The 14819-nt window shown below is 47.4% G+C and overlaps 1 protein-coding gene across 2 annotated transcripts in view; it reads left to right on the top strand.

Moving 5' to 3' along the window:
• Nucleotides 1-14819, top strand: part of LOC311633399 (T-cell-interacting, activating receptor on myeloid cells protein 1-like) — a 40276-nt gene that overhangs the window by 21513 nt on the left and 3944 nt on the right. Inside the window, exons 5-6 of one of the 2 annotated variants that reach the window (XM_084906044.1) lie at nucleotides 9958-10239; nucleotides 10532-10828. The exons of the other annotated variant lie outside the window; for it this stretch is intronic. Of the exons in view, the coding sequence (XP_084762170.1) occupies nucleotides 9958-10239; nucleotides 10532-10828 (579 nt within the window). The remainder of the gene's footprint in view (nucleotides 1-9957; nucleotides 10240-10531; nucleotides 10829-14819) is intronic. 2 annotated transcript variants of the gene reach the window in all.

Here is a 14819-nt window from a genome sequence, read left to right as displayed (position 1 = left end):
ACTCTGCTTCCTTCCAGAGTCACTTCCCAGGCCCTCCATCCATGCCTCGCCCAGCTCCATGGTTCCTGCCAACAGTAATGTGACACTGCGATGCTCCACTCATACCCAGAAAGTCAAGTTTGCTCTCAGAAAGAACAATGTTTCTTTGGAGTCTTCGCCATCCCCAGGGGCCATGGCAGAGTTTCACCTCATTGACCTAAAAATCAGTGACGCTGGAGAGTATACCTGTGAATACAGAACAGAGAGCCCCACCAGAAGGTCACCGCCCAGTGATGTCCTTCTCCTACTGGTGATAGGTGAGGACGGGGTGCTCACAATGACACACCATCTCCCTAGCACAGGAATGAGGGGGGATCCAGAGAATGAGAGAGGAGCAGGGGTCTCCCCTCCAGAGTGGATGGGGAGGTGAGACAGAGAAGGACAGGAGCAGAGCTGAGGGCCCTGCCTTCACCCAGGGCTTGTGGGAGGGACATCTCCTTCCTGGAGTCAGAGCAGAAAGAGGGTGAGGTCAGGTGTCTGTCACTTCCCACACTTCCTGGGGACCTGCCTGGACAACAAGCCTTCTGACCATGACTTCTGAGCTTCCTCCTCTTACAGGACTTTTACCTAAACCTTCCCTCCACGCCCACCACAGGGGTGAGGTGACTGCAGGAGAAAACGTGAGTCTGCAGTGCCAGAAGCCCAGCCATGTGATTGAACGCTCCATGTTTGCTCTACTGAAGAAGGGAACCTCAACACCCATGATGGTCCAGGGTCCAGTAGGAATGGAGACAGACTTCTCCCTTCCCAGTGTGACACGCAGGGACACTAGGAACTACAGCTGTGTGTACTACCTACCAACGGCTCCTTTCCTGGCCTCACACCCCAGTGATGAGCTCCCGATCTGGGTGACAGGTAAGGTTCCTGCAACATTTTGAGAACTTCAATTCCCATTTGGGCCATGTGCCTGGGTTGTGGTCCAATCCCTAGTAGAGGGCTTGTGGAAGGCGGCTGAGCAATGGTTCTCTCTTCTCATTCATGTGTCTACCCCTCTCTGTAGCTCTTTCCCTTCCTCACTAAAATCAATAAAAAATTATGTCGTCTTCTGCCTCTCACTTCCTAATTTCCACTTCTTTGCCCTACTTTTTTTTTTTATGGTTCCAACATTTATTTTTATTTTTTTAATAAATCTTTATTGTTCATATTACAAATGTTCCTCATTCCCCCCCTACCCCCCCGCATTGCTCCCCTCCACCAGGTTCCCACCCCACCCTCTGCCCTTTCCCCACCCCCCACTGTCCTTATCCATAGGTGCACAGTTTATGTTCAGTCTCTTCCCGCACCCCCCATTCCCCTTTACCCCAAGAATTGTCAGTCCGCTCCCCTTCCATACCTCTGATTCTATTATATTCACCAGTTAATATTGGTCATCAGATTTTTTAATTCCCTTGGTTTTTAGATTCACTTGTTGATAGTTATGTATTTGTTGTTCATAATTTTTATTTTCTCCTCTTCCTAAAGAACCCCCTTCAGAAATTCATATAATTCTGGTTTGGCAGTGATGAACTCCTTTAGCGTTTTTTTTTTTATTTGTGAAACTCTTTATCTGGCCTTCAATTCTGAGTGATAGCTTTGCTGGGTAGAGTATTTTTGGCTGTAGGTTCTTGCTATTCATCACCTTGAATATTTCTTGCTATTCCCGTCTGGCCTGCATGGTTTCTGTTGAGAAATCAGCTGACAATCGTATAGGTGCTCCTTTATAGGTAACTACCTGCTTTGCTCTTGCTGCTTTTAATATTCTCTCTTTGTCTTTTGCTCTTGGAATTTTAATTATGATGTGCCTTGGTGTGGTCCTCTTTGGATTCCTTTTGTTTGGGGTTCTGTGCGCTTCCTGGATTTGTAAGTCTATTTCTTTCACCAGGTGGGGGAAGTTTTCTGTCACTATTTCTTTCAATATGTTTTTGGTATATTGCTCTCTCTCATCTTCTGGGACCCCCATAATTCTGATGTTTTTTGCTTGAAGTTGTCCCAAAGGTTTCTTACATTATATTCAACTTCCTAGATTCTCTGTCTTCTTGCTTCTGCAGAGGAGTGTCCTCTGGCTCTTTGTGTTCCAAATAGCCGAAAATTTGACTTGATTCTTGTGATCTTCCATTCTGTTTTTAGGACTCTGTATAATATTTTTATTTTATTTCAAACAATGTATTCTTTATTTCTAGTTGATCCCTTTTCATAACCTCATAGGTCTCATTTATTTTATCAGCCTTTTCTAGGAAATTCTTGAAAAACCTTATAACTGTGGTTTTGAAGTCTATATCCAGTCGCTTGTTGTCTTCCATTTCTTTCGTTTGTGATCTGTTTCCTTGTCTCGGCATTTTCACTGCTTCCCTTAGTTGGTAGGGTGGCTTTGTGTGCTAAGGTGTCCTATATGGTTCAGTGGGTCCGCCTCCCAGTTATCTGAGGTGGACCCTCTTGGTGCACCCCTTTGTGGACTGTGTGTACAGCCTTTTGTAGTTAAGTCTTGATTGTTGTTGGTATCACTGGGAGGAACTGACCTCCAGGCCAATTGGCTGTGAGGATCAGCTGTTCCTTTGCTGGGAGACAGCCTTATTTGACTAGACTTGCAAAATTGCAAAAGCCTCTGTGCTCAGCTTGGATGGGGCAGAGTTCAGGGTGGAGCCTACAGCGTTGGCTTCCTGTCAGCCCCGCCCTATGAGATTCCTGAGTCTCAGTGTTCCTCAGTGTCCTTCGCGTTCGGTACTCACTGTAAGCACCTCTGAGAGAAAGGTGCTCTTGAGTTTCGCCCGCTACCAGACAGTCTAGTCTCTCCCCCTATGAACCCAAAACTGGCATTCAGTGCAGTTGGAAGTGGGGTTGGAAGTAGGGTTAAGAGCAGTCCGGAGCTTATGTCTCCTTCCTGCTAGGAATATCCAGAGTCACAGTCAACAATCTGTCCTCTGCGTGCAACGTGCACGCCTCCAGGTCTCTGCCTTTCACCGCTCTTCTGAGTTTCCACCTTACAGCCAAGATTCCCTCCATATGAGCCTGGGTCCCCAGGGTTTGGCCTAGAATTGGGGTTCAGTGCAGTCGGAACTGGGGCTCGGCACAGTCCGGAGCTTATGTCTCCTTCCCGCTAGGGCAATCCAGCAGCACAGTCAATAGTCCTTCCTCTGTGCACAATGTGCGTGCCTCCTGGACTCTGCCTTTCGCCGCTCCCCTGAGTTTCTGCCTTTCAGCCCAGATTCCCTCTGTATGAGCCTGGGACCCCAGGGTCTCGCCCAGAACTGAGGTTCAGTGCAGACAGAACTGGGGTTCAACACAGTCCAGAGCTTTTATCTCCTTCCCGCTAGGGAGCGCCAGCCAGGCACTCAGCCGCCCCCTCCTCTTCAGCTCCGTCCTCTCCCCAAGCGCATGCCATGTCTCCATATGTTAGGCTTTTACAGCTCCTCTGATTGTCCATCTGGTTTTCTCTTTCCTTCTAGTTATACAATTTCCAGTCAGTCAACTTTCCTGTAGTTCTGGATAATGTCCACTTTATATTTTAGTTGTATATTTTGAAATTGTTGTGTCACGCTGCAGTTAGGCATTTACCTATACCTCCATATTAGTTTCTCTCTCCGTCTTTGTTCTGAATTCTTAATTTCTCATGCTGTTCTTCAGAATTACCAGGCCTGTCTTTACCACCATTCCTCCCACCATTTTCCGCATCTCATAAAGTTCGGATGCTTTTAGCAAGAGAATTACGCAGAACTCTCGGTTTGTTCTCAGAATGTGGCATTCCACAGCCTCCTGCTTGATGGTGACAGATGCAATGTGGTGTGTTTTTTTGTTGTTGTTTTTTAATCTGATACTCATGGCGGAATAATCTGTGGTTACCTCGTTTCCTGCTGTGGCACACTGTGCTTTAGCTCTGTATGCTGCACATCCTGCTGGTGCATCTTCTAAAGCGGTCAGCGAATGTCTTACAATTAGATCAAGGTCGATATGGCCAGCCCTGTGAGGTGCCCACAGCTCCCTGATTCCTGGGAAGAAGGGTTGTTACCCATTTCCCCCATGGACTCTGCCTGCAGGGAACATGGGTGCTGGTGGGTTGAGAGGTCATCTTTGCACGAGCTGGGATGAGCGAGATGGGGGATATAAATGCAGGCTGCTCTTCAGGAATGAGGACCAGTGGCAAGACTGAGCCACTCGTGACTACAGCTGAACTCAGGCCGGTCATGGTGCTTAGCTACTAAGTTCACCTGAGCTCGCTGCTGGCTGTGAGGATGGATGCTGATGCAGCCTGCTGAATTTCAGTGATTCTCTGTGATGCTTGCACACAGATTCCTAATAAAAGGAGGGAGAAGGGGAAAGGAAATGCAGGAAGGTGCAAATGAGGTGAAAGCAAACAAATGAAGGAAGAGAGGTAAGGCCGAGAAAATATAAAAAAGATGAAGCACTACTACAACTCTCATGACGCTCCGCCTGTTGCTTCCACGATCACAGCTGTAATGTGGTACAGCTGAGCACTGCCCGGGACACACCCGTGGGCCCGGATGGTCACCTCTGCTCGGCCATTGAGAAGCAGGGGCATCATGGTGGCCCTCCTCTCCCTTTCAGATTCCCCCGGTGCCACATCAACAGACTACACCATGGGTAACCTCATCCGGCTGGGACTGTCCGCCTTCATCGCGGTGCTCATGGTGGCCTTCCTGGTGGAGGCCTGGTGGAGCCAGAGGGGGTGTCCCCGTGGGTCCAGGTAAAAGCCTGAACACCTCTCTCTCTCTCTCTCGTGGGCTGCTGGCGTGATACGAGGTTCCCCTCCAAGCCCACCCACTGGGTTTATGTCCCACATTACTGCACAAGTGGGCTTCTCTTCACCTGGTGTGGCCATTCTGGTCACAGTAAGAACATTTAGCATCTCTTCTCCTTTCCTTTCAAACAGCAACTAAAGTGCCAGTCCTTGTGGGAGCAGCAGAGGAGCAGGTACTGTCCATATCCCCATGGAAACGTGCCTATGTGGAGAGGCTGGGAGAAGGGCTGGTTCTTCCCGGCGGGGAACCTGTGTGTGGAGGCTGAGACTCAATATTCTTCCTTTTGGTTCCTCCCTGGATCCCAGGTCCAACCTCCTTTCCCCTCAGGTGCCCCTGGGCCCTGGCGTTGGGAGAGGAGGATGAATACCCCATCCAGCAGGACCCGCTGAGACCTAAGGGCTCTGGGAAAGCTCCGTCCCCGGCCAGCCAAGGACGAGACGCTGACCTCCTTCCTCCTGCGCTTCCCCTGGGCCCGATGGCAGGATGGAGCGGCCTCACCTCCCGCACTTGGATGACTTGAAAACTTCCTCAAATGTCAGCATTTGACCAGGCAGCACATGAAGGAACTGGTCTTCTTTGAAAACGGGGGAAAGATGGGTTCCTATACAGTATTTATGAGTGCTTCTCCTCTGCTCTGTCTTCTGCTCTGACCAGCAGTTGGTCAAATGTTGAAACTGCTGTGTTTATCATGTCTTTCAAAGTTTATTCCATACATTTTCATCATTTTACCCGATTTGGGAGAATTCCAGTCTATATCATGGTATCAATTTGCTCTTGAGTTTGTCCCCAGTATTCCTGGTGCAGATGTAAAATGTCATCGAGTACATTCTCATTCTCAAGACCTGTTGTTTCTTGTTAGATATCTTGTTCTTTTCCATAAATGCTCACTCTTATTTTACAACTATTACTCCTCTTTCATATAAGCTATGAAAATCACATTCTGATGATAATAAAAGTAATTCTGAGACAGATGTCACTGGCTTCCCTGTGCCCTTCCCAGCGCTGGGCCCACTAGATCATGGATGGTCCGCTCTCTCCCTCCTCATTACAGCTGAGTCCCTCCTCATGGCTGCTGCACTGTGTGGATGAAGAGGTGGGGGACTGCGGGGGGGGGGGGAGGGGTGTCTGCCCATTGCACTTCTCGGGTGCTGGCATGACCGGGACTCCTGGGCTGGGCACCTGCTCTGAACTTCTCCCTGTGGGCTCTAGGACACCTCAGGCATCGGGAGAAGGTTTCTGTGTCTCCCACTCAATTACTAAAGCTTGTGCCTTGTGCTGAGAATAAACGCCGTGGCTACTCTCTGGTCGCGTGCAGTAAAATAACCAGAAGTCTGCATTCACAGACAGGATGGGGGGGGGGGCATCGAAGAGACAGCGGTGCTCACTCTCCCAACACCTCTGCTCAGTCTCCACCCTGGCCTCACAGGAAACCGCTTTAGCGAGGCTCTCATTTCCCAGTGGGTGACTGTCCCTGTTTAGTTTAGGTTGTGTTTTTCCTCCTCACACAGTTCCCACTTTGTGTGTCTATTTGGAAACAAGTCTAGATTCACAGGAAGTTCCAAAAATAGCAGATTTTTTTCTCTTGATTTCCAATGATTCCACTATTGATGCATTACAATAAAAAAGGAAGAAGTTGACATGAATACAGTGTGTGTGCATAGTTCTCTTTTTCTCATAAGTTCAGATTCATGTGGCCATTGGCACACTCCACATACTGATCTATAACCAGTGGTCGGCAAACTCATTAGTCCACAGAGCCAAATATCAACATTTCAACGATTGCAATTTCTTTTGAGAGCCAAATTTTTTAAACTTAAACTTCTTCTAATGCCACTTCTTCAAAATATACTCACCCAGGCCATGGCATTTTGTGGAAGAGCCACACCCAAGAGGCCAAAGAACCGCATGTGGCTCATGAGCCGCAGTTTGCCCACCACAGATCTAGACCATCGCCATAAAGGTATCCCTCATGCTCTCTGTTTACAATCACACCCACCTCCCTTCCTAACACCATTCTTCAAGCCTGGCAACCAAGGATTTCTTCTCTATCTCTAAAACATTGTCATTTTCAGAGTGTTCCATGTGACAATGCCTGGCTTCATTTCAAGATTGTGATTTCATTTCAGAAGTTAGAGCACCAGCCATACAACAAAGGGTCATGGTTTGATTCCTGGTCAAGGGAAGGTACCTGGTCTGCCGGTTGGATCATGGCCCCCTCAGGGCCTGGGGGGGGGGGGAGGCACCTAATCCATGTGTCTCTCTCACATTGATGCTTCTTTCTCCCCTCTCTCTCTTCCCTTCCCACCCCCTTCCACTCTAAAAATCAATGGGAAAATAATCTTGGGTGAGGATTAACAATTTGAAAAAATGAATGTGCCAAGACCAGTTTGGCTCAGTGGATGGAGCGTCAGCCTGTGGACTGGGGGGTCCTGGGTTCGATTCTGGTCACGGGCATGTTCCTTGGTGCTGGCATGACTGGGACTCCTGGGGGGTGTACAGGAGGGGGTGTGCAGGAGGCGGCTGGTCGGTGATTCTCTCTCATCGATGTTTCTAATTCTCTGTCCCTCTCCCTTCCTCTCTGTGAAAAATCAATAAAATGTATGTTTTAAAAATAATAAAAATTTTAAATTTTAAAAAAAGAAGAATGTGCTTGCAACATCAAACCTGTGAGTTACGTGAAGGGAAGGAAGAAATGGGCTGGAGCAAAGGTGCCACCACCCACATCAAGCTTTCCTTCCTCCTGCGGTTTTAAACTGAAAACGAGTCCTTGAATCCAGCGGCAGGCTCAGTATGCTGGCTGGATTCCTCTCTCTCCTCTTATTTGGTAAGTTTCTTAGGATTGGTATACTGGGATTTGAGACAAGGGTGGACTGACTGAAAAATGTAGAGAATACAACAGGAATAACACTGCCTTCTATTTATTGATTGCTTCACACGTTGAGACCCAGGCTGCAGGCTTTATGGCCACTTATGAATCATGTGTTTCTCAGGATGGGAATGAGTGTTCCACAGTCATGATGATGCTCCATGCCTACACCTTGCTGTGATTAATAACTATTGGCCCTGAGTCAACTCTTTCTCTTCAAATCAATGTACTTAGTTGAAATAATGTAGCAAGACTAACTAATATCGCCAAAACCACTGTGGCTCAATGGATAGAGCATTGGCCTGCGGACTGAAGAGTCCCAGGCTCAATTCCGGTCAAGGGCATGTGCCTTGGTTGTGGGCACATCCCCAGTAGAGGGTGTGCAAGAAGCAGCTGATTGATGTTTCTCTCTCATCAATGTTTCTAACTCTCTATCCCTCTCCCTTCCTCTCTGTAAAAAAAATCAATAAAATATATATTTTTTAAAAGATTAACTAATAATGCAGTCACTTACCAAAAAAATAAAGGTTACTCTAAAAAGTAATAAACAGGAGAGGTGGGAAATGTTGAGAATTCTTGTCTTTGTTGTTCATGTCAAGTGTGAGCCCATGGAGGAACACTGTTTTAGAGTCAGTGACAGAGGTGTGATACCAAACGCTAAACTTTCCTCCTTCATGTGAACAAAGGGGCTTAGCCCTGGTGAGTGTGGTCTCAGTGGTTACAGCATTGGCCTGAGCACCAAAGGGTTGCAGTTCTGATTCTCTGTCAAAGGCAGGTTCCTGTGTTGCGGGTTAGCTTCTGGCCCTCCAGTTGGGGTTAATGTGGGAGGCAACCAGGTGATGTGCCTCTCACTTAGATGTCTGTCTGTCTCTCTCTCCCATTCCTTCCCACTGTCTTTTGCCTCCCAGGTGCAGCCTCTGGGAGGGCAGGTATCCACAGGTGTCTGCTCTCTGCCCTTGTCCTCTGTCCGTTTTCTGTGGTCCTCCGACGGGACATTTCCTCCCAGTGTTTAGGCACCGTCACTCCCTTGCCTTTTCACCCCACAGATTCAATTTTCTTGCCGTATCCATGTGCTTGTAGAAAAAGCCTGGTAACTTCTCATTCCACCCTCCCCTGAAACGCCAAGCTGTTCATACAGAACAGAGGAAATTTCTGTTCTCAGCAATACATGGTTTATTAAACTCCTTGTTAAACCAATATCTTCATTACAATAATATTTCTACTCAGGCATATTAATTTTAATTTTCAGGTAAATTTAGCACTCAGGCAAAAGTGTACCATGCGTGTGGCACTTAAGGAAGCTAGTTATGGTCCGAGATGGACATAATCACTTTCACTTGGAAGTCTCTATGTTTCTTTAAAAATCCTCACCCAAGGTATTTTTTCCACTGATCTTTAGAGATAGAGTGGAAGAGAGAAGAGAGGGAGGGTGGGAGCGAGAGAGAAAAAGAGGGAGAGAGGGAAAGAGAGAAAAAGAGAGAGGTGAAAGAGTTGAGATACATCACTGGTTGCCTCCTGCACACGCCCTGACCGGGGCCAGGGATTGTACCCTTGACCAGGAATTGAACCTGTGATGCTTCGGTTCGTAGGCAGATGCTCTAACCACTGGGAATAACCAGACAGGGCTCACTGGAAGTCTCCTTTTAAAAACAAAAATACTGGGGGGGAAAAGCAACCATGTTTGTTGTATTTGTTGCTTGGTATAAAAAAGAAAGAAAAATGTCTTTTAAAAGAAACTCTCTAAATGTGGCCTAAAAATGATTCTGGAAGGAAGGGTGGACAGGGTTAGATGCAGTGACCATGCTTCCCTGATCTGTCTCATGATTACAGTCTCCCACACAAGACTGAGGGATCTAGAAAACATAACACAGACACTAACAGAAATGGTAAGCCAAGAGTGGTTCAGGAGCGATGAGAACAGGTGGGTTTGTGGAGTTTTGTGGAAGGTGGAAAGATCTTGGAGCCATGGGGGGTGAGCACAGCTTGGAGAACCTCTGGGAGGTCTGATGGAGGACCATGGAGCAGAGCAGAGCCCAGTGTGGGAAAAGGGAGGAATCCCAGATGCCTGGCTGCCATCACCAGCCCCTGAGAGAGTCCCTCAGCCATCAGGGCCGAGTGATGACATGGGCTCCAGGCAGGAGCTTCTGTCTCATGATGGTTCCTTTGCAGGGCTGTGTGCTGGCCATGACCCAAGAAGAGATGGTGAGTGTTTCTAAAGGAGCCTTCCTTCTCCTTCACTCCAAATCCCCTCAGCTCTCCTCTTTCTTCAGAAGAGCAGGTGAGTGAATCAAGTCCAGCCTGGGCTCTGCTTCCTTCCAGGGTCACTTCCCAGGCCCTCCCTCCAGGCCTCGCCCAGCTGGATGGTTCCTGCCACCAGTCATGTGACACTGCGATGCTCCACTCCTATCCAGGAGGTCAAGTTTACTTTCAGAAAGAACAATAATGCTTTGAAGATCTCGCCATCTCCAGAGGGCCTGGCAGAGTTTCACCTCACTGACCTAAAATCCAGTGATGCTGGAGAGTACACTTGTGAATACTATATCACAGAGAGCCCCTTCATAAGGTCACCGCCCAGTGACGTACTTCTCCTACTGGTGACAGGTGAGGACGGGTGCTCAGAATGACACACCATCTCCCTAGCACAGGGATGAGGGGGAGATCCAGAGAATTAGAGAGGAGCAGGGGTCACCCCTCCAATGTGGGGAGGTGAGATGGAGAAGAACAGGAGCAGAGCTGAGGGCCCTGCCTTCACCCAGGGCTGCTGGGACATCTCCTTCCTGGAGTCAGAGCAGAAAGAGGGTGAGGTCAGGTGTCTGTCACTTCCCACACTCCCTGGGGGCCTGCCAGGAAACAAGGTTTTTGCCTGTGACTTCTGAGCTTCCTTCTCTTACAGGAAATTTTCCCAAACCTTCCCTCCATGCCCACCACAGGGGTGAGGTGACTGCAGGAGAAAACGTGACTCTGCAGTGTCAGCAGCCCAGGCATGTGATTGAACCTTACATATTTGCTCTACTTAAGGAAGGAACTTCAACACCCATAAAGCTCCAGGGTCCAGTTAGAATGGAGACAGACTTCTCCCTTCCCAATGTGACAGTCAATGACACTGGGAACTACAGCTGTGTGTACTACCAAACGAAGGTCCCTTTCTGGTCCTCACAGCCCAGTGATAAGCTCACAATCTCGATGACAGGTAAGGTTTTGACCATCACGGGGACGATGGCTGGGTTATCTGCCAGTGGAAGTTCTGCCACCTGGAGTACATCAGAGGAAGGACTCTGGGGCTTGGGAAAGTCATGTGGGGAGAGGAAGTCAGGGCCAGGATTTCGTGGAGGAATGGACGGGAACTTCTGCTAACAGAGGGAGAGTGAATAGTGGAGAATGACAAGATAGTGGGCTGGGGGTATCTGTGATAGCTGGCCCTACAGGAAAATAAGATCTAACCACAAAGTCCCTGCCTGGCAGGCCACCCTCATTTAGACTGAAGTGTGAATAATGCATCCTAGAGTTATACAGTAGAAGACTCCAGAAAGAAGGTAGATGGGAGGGAGAATAGGAAAGAGCCTTGGAAATACCTTTCCCGGACATACACAGAGGCCTCTGGAAAGATGTGTTTCATTTTCATTCTCCACCATTCATGCTTTTAGCTCAACCAAGTGGAGGTTTTCATTTCCTGCCTGGACTGTTTTTTTTTTTTAAAGGAATGATTAAAAAAAATTGTGGCATAATATGAGAGTTACCATTTTAACCACTTTTAAAAATTCTGGAATGTAAAGCTCTTTTGTTTTTATTTAAAAAGGCTTTTGTGTTAATCCTCACCTAAGGATATTTTCCTCCATTGATTTTTAGAGCGAGTGGAAGAGAGAGGAAGACACACAGAGAGAAACATCGATGTGAGAGAGAGACATTGATTGGTTGCCTCCAGCACACACTCCGACCAGGGCTAGGGATTGAGCCTGCAACTCCATGATCTCAACTAGAGTCAAACCTGGGACCTTCAGTCCTTGGGCTGATGTTTGAACCACTTGTCAACTGGCTACTGCTATAAAGCGCTTTTAAATTATATTTGATATACAATGTATTAGTTTCAAGTGTACAACATAGTGAGATTTCACATTTATATGCCCTACTAAGTGATCACCACAAAAAGTCCACTATATATCTGCCACCATACAAAGTTATGATGATACTAAGAGGCCCGATGCACAAAATTCGTGCATGGGTATGGTCCCTAGGCTTGGCAGGCAATCAGGGCTGATCAGGGCCTTCCTCCATTCTGTGCTGCCTCCCTGTCAGTGCACATCATAGAGGGCAGTCGAACTCGCAGTCGGTCAAACTCCCGAGGGGACAATTTGCTTATTGGCCTTTTATTATATGGGATTATTGGCTGCATTCCTATGCTGTACTTTACATCCCCATGACTTCCTTATATGATAACTACAAGTTTGCACCTCGTAATCCCCTCCACCTTTTTGCCCATACTCTCATCACCCAACCCTCTGACAACTATCAGTTTTTCTTTATCTTATGAGTCTGTTTGTTTAGTTTGTTCATTTGTTTAGTTCTTTTAGATTCCACACATAAGTGAAATGATATGGTGTTTGTCTTTCTCTATTTCATTTAGCATTCATGTTGTTACAATTGGCAGGATTCCATTCCATGATTAATTTTCCAGTGTGCTTTTGTGTACACACACACACACACACACACACACACACACACACGTATATATCTGCCTCTGCTTTGTCCATTCATATATTGATGAACACCTAGGCTGTTATCGTATTTTGGCTATCCTATATAATAAAAGCCCAATGACTGAACGGTGGAATGACCACTGGACCAGTCACAAAACCGAGTACTGACCACCAGGGGGCAGACACTCAACGCAGGAGCTGCCCCATGGCGGTCAGTGCGCTTCCACAGTGCGCTTCCAATCACCCGAGGTGGTTGCTCTTGGTACACCCCTTTGTGGGCTGAGTGTAAAGTCTTGGTGTAGTTAAGCCTTGATTGCTGTTGGTTCATTGGGAGTAATTGACCTCCAGGTCACCCGCTGTGTCTATAATGGAAGAACAGCTGCACTGGAGACATGCTTATGGGGCAGGCCTTGTTTCAGTGGGGCTTTGGTGCTCACTGAGTCCACCTGCCGAATGTGCCACTTATGGATGTGAGGAGTTGAAATCTGGTGTCATCTCACACTGACCATTAGGTACACTGGCTTCTGGATCTCCAATGGGTGCAGGTCAGCTACTGTCTGAGGCCACCCAGCAAGAGCTACAGCGAAAACTAGTTTTCTCCTCTTTGGTTGGGGTTTGGAGGTTTTGGAGCTGTTAAGTTTGATAGGGGAGGCCATTCATATGCAAAAGCCGCTATGTAGAGCAGATTGTGCAGGTTGAGGTCTCAGGGAGTCACTAGGCTAGGGCTTGGCAAACAGTGATGGCTTGCCAGTCAGCTATCTCGTGTCTGTGAGTTTCCACATCCCTGTGTCTAGCACCCCAGTGAACAATGATTCCTGCGCACAGCTCTACAAGCAAGCCACCCTCACTTTCTGACCTGATGGCAGACAGTGAGCTTCTCCCTGTAAGTTTTGGTCCCCAGCATCTCCCCAGAAATTGGATTTCAGAGTAATTGGGAGCTTGTCTCCCTTTTGGTTGAAAAAAGCAACACCCACCACCAGCCGGTTAGCAAGCCTCTGTACCTCAGCTTTTCAGCGCTTGTGCACGTCTCAATACTCTTTTCTCTTTCCCTCTAGTTGTAGAATTTCCACTCAGCCAGCTTTCCCATGGTTCTGGGTGATAGACCTTTTGTCTTTTAGTTGTAGTTTTGAAATTGTTGTGCAAGGCAGCAGTTTAGGTGTTTACCTATGCTGCCATCTTGGTTTCCCCCCTCACTGGTTGATTCTTGTATGTGCCCTGACTGGGGATTAAACCCACAACCTTGGCATATTGGGATGTGCTTTAACCAACTGAGCTAACCAGCCACAGCTATTATATATATTATATGTACATAGATACTGAGTGGCCATGTTATTATGATCTCTGAACGCATAATAATCTGGCCACTCAGTGTTTGTATCTCAAATGGGTACCAAAAGTATTCTAGACTTTAAAAAAATATATATATTTTATTGATTTTTTATAGAGAAGAAGGGAGAGGGATAGAGAGCTAGAAACATCGATGAGAGAGAAACATCGATCAGCTGCCTCCTGCACACTCCCTCCTGGGAATGTGCCCACAACCAAGGCACATGCCCTTGACTGAAACCGAACCCGGGACCCTTGAGTCCGCAGACTGGTGCTCTATCCACTGAGCCAAACGGTTCTGGCATATTCTAGACTTTTTATGGAGATCAACAATCTATTTGCCCTGAGCTTTCTATTAGCCAGTACAAAAGGGAAAATTGATCAGGTACATTATTTATAGTATCTTTGATATCAAATTATTGAGATACTCAAGAGAAGTACACTCAGAGGCCAGATTATTATGCATTCAGAGATCATAATAATCTGCCCACTCAGTATATACACACAGAGAGATTATCTCAATTATAATTATTGTAATATATACCATATTCCTATATATTATAATGTACTATACTACATGCCTGGTGCACAATATTTGTGCAGGTAAGGTCCTTTGGCCTGGCTGGCAATCAGGGCTGAACTATGGGGTGACCAGCAGGGTGATCTGTGGCATGACCAGAGGGGTGATTGAGGAGCTCCTGCTGGCATCTGCCTTGGTCAGCCTGGTGCCACCCATTCACCAGCCCCACCCCTGGCCACCACTGCTGGTTGCCTTCCTCTGCAAGGCGATTTGGTGGGAGTGGCCACTGGCACCTGCCTTAGCTGGCATGGGGCCTGTAGGCCCGGGACAGCTCCTGCATTGAGCATCTTCCCCCTAGTGGTCAATGTGTGTCATAGCAACTGGTCATTATAACGTCATTCCACTCTTCAGTCGATTTGCCTATTAGGCTTTTATTATGTAGGATCTATTTGTTTCCTTTGGAAATTGGAAAAACATTACCTAACAGAATAGAAATAAAAGAAACAGATAGTCATGCATCACCACCCAGAATGACACTTCTCCCATTCAGTCCTATTTGCTACAAGTCGCTTTCTTCCCACAAATGAAGGCCTCTTTTCCTCCCCACACCATGCCCGTGATCTCGCCCCCTCTGGTGGAAA

The sequence above is a fragment of the Pipistrellus hanaki genome (genome assembly GCF_964339955.1).
Source record: "Pipistrellus hanaki genome assembly, chromosome: 15".
NCBI classification, from domain to species: domain Eukaryota; kingdom Metazoa; phylum Chordata; class Mammalia; order Chiroptera; family Vespertilionidae; genus Pipistrellus; species Pipistrellus hanaki.
Note: the sequence above shows the minus strand (reverse complement) of the source record. Positions and strands in the feature narration are given on the sequence as shown.